Source organism: Chenopodium album, chromosome 27 (assembly GCF_948465745.1).
Source record: "Chenopodium album chromosome 27, dcCheAlbu1.1, whole genome shotgun sequence".
In the NCBI taxonomy this organism is placed as follows: Eukaryota; Viridiplantae; Streptophyta; class Magnoliopsida; order Caryophyllales; family Amaranthaceae; genus Chenopodium; species Chenopodium album.
Genome location: NC_137860.1, coordinates 11,206,252 through 11,212,693, shown reverse-complemented (window position 1 = coordinate 11,212,693; position 6,442 = coordinate 11,206,252). Strand labels below are relative to the sequence as shown.

The 6,442-nt window shown below is 36.2% G+C and overlaps 1 protein-coding gene across 2 annotated transcripts; it reads right to left on the bottom strand.

The window, feature by feature from the left end:
* Positions 1-700: 700 nt before the first annotated feature.
* Positions 701-5,644, bottom strand: LOC145620907 (serine/arginine-rich splicing factor SC35-like). 2 transcript variants are annotated; one of them, XM_081675638.1, is made up of 6 exons: positions 5,344-5,644; positions 5,098-5,258; positions 3,396-3,514; positions 1,468-1,547; positions 1,308-1,374; positions 701-998 (listed from the first exon to the last, which is right to left on the bottom strand). In XM_081675638.1, the coding sequence occupies exons 3-6, from the start codon at positions 3,449-3,451 to the stop codon at positions 914-916; spliced, it is 288 nt and encodes a 95-aa protein (XP_081531764.1). In that variant the 5' UTR covers positions 3,452-3,514; positions 5,098-5,258; positions 5,344-5,644; the 3' UTR covers positions 701-913. The 2 variants fall into 2 exon arrangements, with proteins under 2 accessions (XP_081531764.1, XP_081531765.1); XM_081675639.1 differs by having other exon boundaries at positions 701-942.
* Positions 5,645-6,442: the final 798 nt, after the last annotated feature.

Here is a 6,442-nt window from a genome sequence, read left to right as displayed (position 1 = left end):
ATTGTCGCTCATACCTATCGTAGGTTACTTAGGATTAAAACAAACAGTTTGTTGGAATTCTAGTATAAGGTGGAATCTAAAATTTTCTTATTAGAATGGTTAGAATACATGGCTACAAGCAAGCTTTGGACAAGTGCCAACTCAGGAAGTGGCTTAAAGCCAAGAAATCCAGAATGGACTCCATGTCTGTAAAGATGTGCTAGTCCATGATAGCCTTACAAATAGGATCAAACCTATTAGTTTTGTAAGCCTATTTGGATTATTTCTAGTTATGGAAATCAAAATCACCTTCATGAAATGTTCTTGATGGATGACAATGAAATCCAGAAATTCCTAGAAAGTTTTGCAAAATTCAGAAATTCATTTATGGATTGAAGCAAGCACTAGGCGAAAAAACCACTTAGCCACCGGTTCAAAACCCCCTTAAGCCACCGTTTTGAACCGGTGGTCATTTGGGTGGTGGAAATAACCCCAAGAAAGGCCACCGGTTCAAAACCGGTGGCAAAAATGATTATTGCCACCGGTTAACCGGTGGCAATATTTATTATGGCCACCGGTTAACCGGTGGCAAAAACCCATTCCCGCTTTTTTTAAAGGGGTTTTTGGCACCGATTCTGTTCAAAACCGGTGGCAAAAATGGCCCAAAAAAATAAAAAATAAATTTTTTTTTTTTTTTGCATTTTTTCCACATAAATTGATATGTAAACACTAACATATATATACTTACATATTTTCATTAAAAAAGGCTGTAACATTACAATTTTGGTCCAAAAAAACTTAAAAAAAAAAACAGTAGCATAGCAGAACAACAGCAGCCTTGTGAGGCAGAGGCAGAAGTTGCAGCAGCAGCAGCCGCTGCTCTATCTCGTCTTCTAGTGACATCTCAGTAAGCTGATCTTCTGGGCCCACAAGATCAAGTTCCAGCCGGACAGCTGGATGCCCCTGTTGATCCAAATAACCCCAAAAGTTTCACTACTCCAGCATAAAACATGTTTATGCTACACAAAACACATTACAGCCTTCAAACACAAGCCATTCAAAGAATTTCTATAAAAAAAAAACATTAACCTAGCTTCATTTTATTATCAGCTTGGAAACACCCAAACCCAAATATAAGCTATACTATAATATGAATAAACCTGTTGATTACAGATAACTACTGCTTCACACATTTGATTTGAGTACAAAAATTACAAACAACTAGTAAAATAAGCCAGAAACTACGATATAATACACCATGAACACCTAAACAACATAGCAATTCGAGATACATTAAAAAAAATAAAAAAAAAATCAGTAACACTTACATTTTCTCTGCATTTGGACCATATCTTGCGAATTGGACAGCTATTTCTCTACCATCCACAACCCTCCCTACACGAAAAACATAGATAAAATCAACAACATTACCCCCCAATTATCAAATTATATCACAATTCTAATATACAAAGTAAGTACTAGCAATACCATCAAGCCTATCCATAGCCTTCTGAGCTTCATCTGCATACTTGTATCGAACAAAGGCGAAACCACGGGATTCCCCAGTCCTGTATCACCCATTAATTTAATAGCGAAAGACGAACAAATAAATTAAATTAATTAATTAACTGATCAACAAAACAAGAAAATTATCACACCTCCGATCACGAGAAATCCGAATGTCAAATGATTAAATTTTAAGAATTTTTTATTTTTTTTTACAAAATTTTTCAAGAAGCTAAAATATATACGAAGTACAAGTTATAATCGACAATGTGACCCAATTGCACAAACATTTTAGGCCAATTTCAACAAACAATTGTACTTCATAATTGTGTTTCAACTAAATTAACAATCCAATACTAATTAGGAAATATAGCAACTACCTTATTTCACTTTTAATTACTTAGCTTATTTTTTTTATGCAACTTACAAGTTTACAATATGAGTATTTCAGATCATTTCACCCTTTCTTAGCTAGTTCACCATTCCAAGTAGTGCAAATATGTCCAAGACTAGTTAACAATTTCAGCCAAGTTTTATACCCCCTTTATCTTTTCTTCTTTTACTGCTGTAAACAACAGTGTTCGAATTTTGGCTTAATAGTCAAGGATATTCTTTTCCTTGCAAATTCTTGTGTATTTTTTGATGTACTTCAGGTGGGGAGAATGGGGAATGGGGTAGCACACAGACTCGCTAATGCTAGCAAATTGTATGAGGGTATGAGAGTATGGATGGAAGAGGTACTTGTGTGTGTTTCTGATGCTGTACTGCAGGACATTATAGGCTTGACTTAATAAAATTTGTTCCTACTTCCTGTAAAAAAAACAAAAAAAAAAAAAAAAAAACAACACAAAGACATGCTACGGAGTATTCAATATTCAACCCCGCACCCCCTAAAAATAACATCATCAATCAAGTCCATTACAGGAGAATTCTCATACAGATAGGGGGAATACAAAGAAACAAACATTAGAGAAATTCCGTAAGCAACTTCTCTGACAAAATCGAACTCAAAATAAAACATCACATACAAACTCAAACCCAAACACAAACACAGCAACCACATCACAAAATCCAAAATCATAACCCTATTACTCAACGAAATCGAAATCAAAACTCATATTATCAGCTAAAAATACCCCCAAAAACCCACTAAACACTCAATACGATTCTGGAGCTGCAGCCTTGCTAGGCCACCTGCAGCAGCAGCCTCGGCAGGGCAGCAGTAGCTGCAGCCTTGCTAGGCCACCTGCAGCAGCAGCCTCGGCAGGGCAGCAGCAGCTGCAGCCTTGCTAGGCCACCTGCAGCAGCAGCCTCGGCAGGGCAGCAGCAGCTGCAGCCTTGCTAGGCCACCTGCAGCAGCAGCCTCGGCAGGGCAGCAGCAGTTGTAGCCTTGCTAGGCCACCTGCAGCAGCAGCCTCGGCAGGGCAGCAGCAGCTGCAGCCTTGCTAGGCCACCTGCAGCAGGAGCCTCGGCAGGGCAGCAGCAGCTGCAGCCTTGCCATGGCACCCTGCAGCAGCAGCCTCTACAGGGCAGCCGTAGCTGTAGCCTTGCCAGGCCACCTACATCTAATGTCACTTATAGTTCTAGTATTCAATGCATCATTCACAAGAAAACAATCATAGAAAATGAAAAAATATAAGGATGAATGCAACAAAGGGAGAACTACAAGTCCATGTATCTCAGTCGGATTAAAAAGACCACAAATAGAGGCAAAAAAAAAAGAAAAGAATACTTCAAAATAAATCCATAACAGACATGTGTTAAAGGTATATTATTACTTAGCATACAACAGGCCACACATACATCAATACCAATCTGCACAAAATTAATTATAAACTAAGGAATGCTCAATGAGGACAAGTATACATTCCATAAAAATCAAAATTCCAGCAAAAAAAATACGAACTTACCTTCTGAAAAATGGGATATTCAGCACTAAATCTGGTACAAGCAAAATTTGCAGCATCTTCACTTGTCCCAGGTTCTTGCTTGAGAAATTGATTGCAAGGAAAAGTCAAGACTTCAAAACCTGAGATACCAGATGCAAAATAACTTTTTCAATTAAAATGGGTGACTAAAAAGTTTCAGCTGAGTATAAGGAGCTCAAAATGAGAAAATAACTTCTCTTAATAAAGCACACCTGATTTAATAAAAACAAACACAATTTCGATTCACAATCACTCGCCTACCTTTCCTAATCTCTTTTTGTGTCCCTTCACATGCCTAGCTCTCAAATGAAGGCATTGACCTCCTCTTAAGTTCAAATTAAAGTGAGTACCAAGATACTAAAATGTCAATTATCATTTCAGACATCCCAAAGTAAAGAAAAAAAGAAGAAGAAGAAGAGATATCTATTATACATCTAATAAATTATGATTTCACATGAACACACTAGCTGGCTAAGTTATTTGACCAAGAAATCATTCTTTTCATGCCTTACATCTATTCTCTTAAAAATTAGTCACCGCCAATTATTAAAGCCTTTAAAGGCATAATTAAGCATCTTCTATTCTTAAAAATAGCAGCCCCTAGTAAGATTACAGCAGCATATTGCATAACAAAATTGCTTACAACCAACCTTAAATCCATAATCAACCTTAACCCATTAACATACATACTCTAAAAACATAATAGGTCATGATAGGCACAAGATTAGGCATAAAAATTATGAAATAAATCAGTTAAAACCATTCAATTCACATAGTTCACTAATTAACCTGACAGCAGCACTTTTGCTTAGGTTTAGGCTCATAATCATATCGAAACTTACCCAAAACATGATAATTTAACTTAGAGATATATCTAACAATATGCTATACCATATTAGGCACAAAAACAAACTAAATAAAGATCAAATGAGGCTGTAAACCCACTGAACAACTACAGCAATTAGAGCAGCAAATTCGTGAACATTATAGTACAATTAATACTTAAAAACCACCACAAAACGCAACAATTATTAATGGTACCAAAGCTATATATATATATGTATATATATATTTATATATATATGTATATGTATATGTATATATATATGTATATGTATATGTATATGTATATGTATATATATACATACACACTACTTCTAGGCATGATATACAACATAACAACCAGAAAAAAATAAGTAAATTATTAAATAAAATCAGTGTAATTCGTAGAAAAAGGAGCTTACAGTGTAAATTAGATCAATGATAACAGACTCAAACTATTATTAGCTAACAAGAGGGATAAAATCGAACTCAAAATCAAACATCACATACAAACTCAAACCCAAACACATCAACCACATCACAAAATCCAAAATATAACCTTATAACTCAATGAAATCGAAATCAAAATCAAAATTCATATTATCAGCTGTAAATATCCCAAAAAAACCCATTAAACACTCAAAAAACACCCAGAAAAATGCCATAAAAAATCGAAACATGTCTGTCACACATTAACACAACAACCTAATCAATTCCAAATCAATTCAAACCAAAAAAAAATCAGAATTTCAATTAATTCAAGCCCGATCTGAACCAGATCCTAACCCTAAAAACACAATTCAGCATAAAAAAAAAACAAAAAGAAATCGAAAACAATCGAAAAATTTACAAATACAAGTACCTTATTCTCGGATTTAAGCAGAGGACTCGAGAAGAGATAGAGAGATGGAGTGGGCTGGCGGATCGCGACCACCGTCACCATAATCACCTTGGCGCCGTGAAGAGAACAACATGTTCATCAACCTCATCACAACATAACCCCAACTAATTCAATCAAACGCCCTATTCATTTCAATTGTTCATCATTAATTACAAAAAAAGTAAATAAAAATCAGAAACCCTAGATCTTAAATCGAAGAGCACATACCTTCGTGAAGAATTCCACCACATCTGCAAAGATCTGGCAATTACGATGGCGGCAACAACATTCACCACCGCTGTCATCCTCAAATCCTGAAATTCACCACCGCCGTCATCCTCAAATCCTCAAAGAAAGAAAGAGTAGAGTAACATTCACCATCGCTGCCAAGAGAGAAGTGAAAGAAAGAAAGAGTAGAGTGGCGGCGGTAGATGGAGCAAGAGGAGGCAAGTGAAGAGAGAGAAAGGAGGGTTTGAGCAGAGAGAAGAGAGAGGAGACGGAGAAATCAAGAAGCAAGAGAAAGAAAACAAAGGAGAGAGTTAGAGAGTACGAGAAGAGAGATAAGGCTAAGCTATCATTATAATGAGGCGCGGTTTTTTTTTTTTAACAAAACCACCGGTTCAAAACCGGTGGTCTTTACCATTTATGCCACCGGTTCAGTTTGAATCGGTGGCAATTTAAATATATATAATCCCGCCCACTTTTTAGGCCACCGGTTTTCGAAAACCGGTGGCCATTGAGCGGTGCCCTTTTGTATTTTTCTACTAGTGAAGTATCAGGGAGTTGGAACATTCATTAGGAAGTCAAACAGTTTGATTATCCTGGAAGAATGAAAAGGAATCTTGTAGAGACAAGAAGTTTAGTGGGAGCAATTGGTCTTCTTAGTCTAGTATGAAGTTGACATACATTTCATATGAAATGATATATCAATGGTTGAATAAGTCAAGCAATGGTTAGAAAGATTGTTTCTATATGGGAGACTTAGGAGATGTTGAGTACATATTGGGAATCAAAATCCACAAAGTGAATTTTGAAGGATGACTGGACCTAATCAAGAGACTTATGTTGATAAGGTTATTGACAAGTTCAAGATGCAAGATTCTAAGAGAGGATTTTTTTTTTCCCATGTCTCATGGTTTTACACTCAGTAAAACTCAGTGCCTTAAAAGCTAGTTGAGTTGAGTTGTAAAGGCAGTGAACCTAATGCTTTTGCAAAAGGGACCATTACATGTACCATGAAATGTACAAAGCAAGTTGTTACATATGAAAATACCAAGAACAAATCCTTGAGTACTTGAGAAGCGCTAAAGGAATTTTTCTAGTTTAT

What these genes read in the sequence shown, in the direction of transcription:
- LOC145620907 (XM_081675638.1), bottom strand. Translation starts at nt 3,451, where the DNA reads ATGCTGCAAATTTTGCTTGTACCAGATTTAGTGCTGAATATCCCATTT. An exon ending in AATATCCCATTTTTCAGAAG is followed by an intron (nt 1,548 to 3,395) that starts GTAAGTTCGTAT and finishes TGGGTGATACAG; the next exon opens with GACTGGGGAATCCCGTGGTT. An exon ending in GGCTATGGATAGGCTTGATG is followed by an intron (nt 1,375 to 1,467) that starts GTATTGCTAGTA and finishes TTTTTCGTGTAG; the next exon opens with GGAGGGTTGTGGATGGTAGA.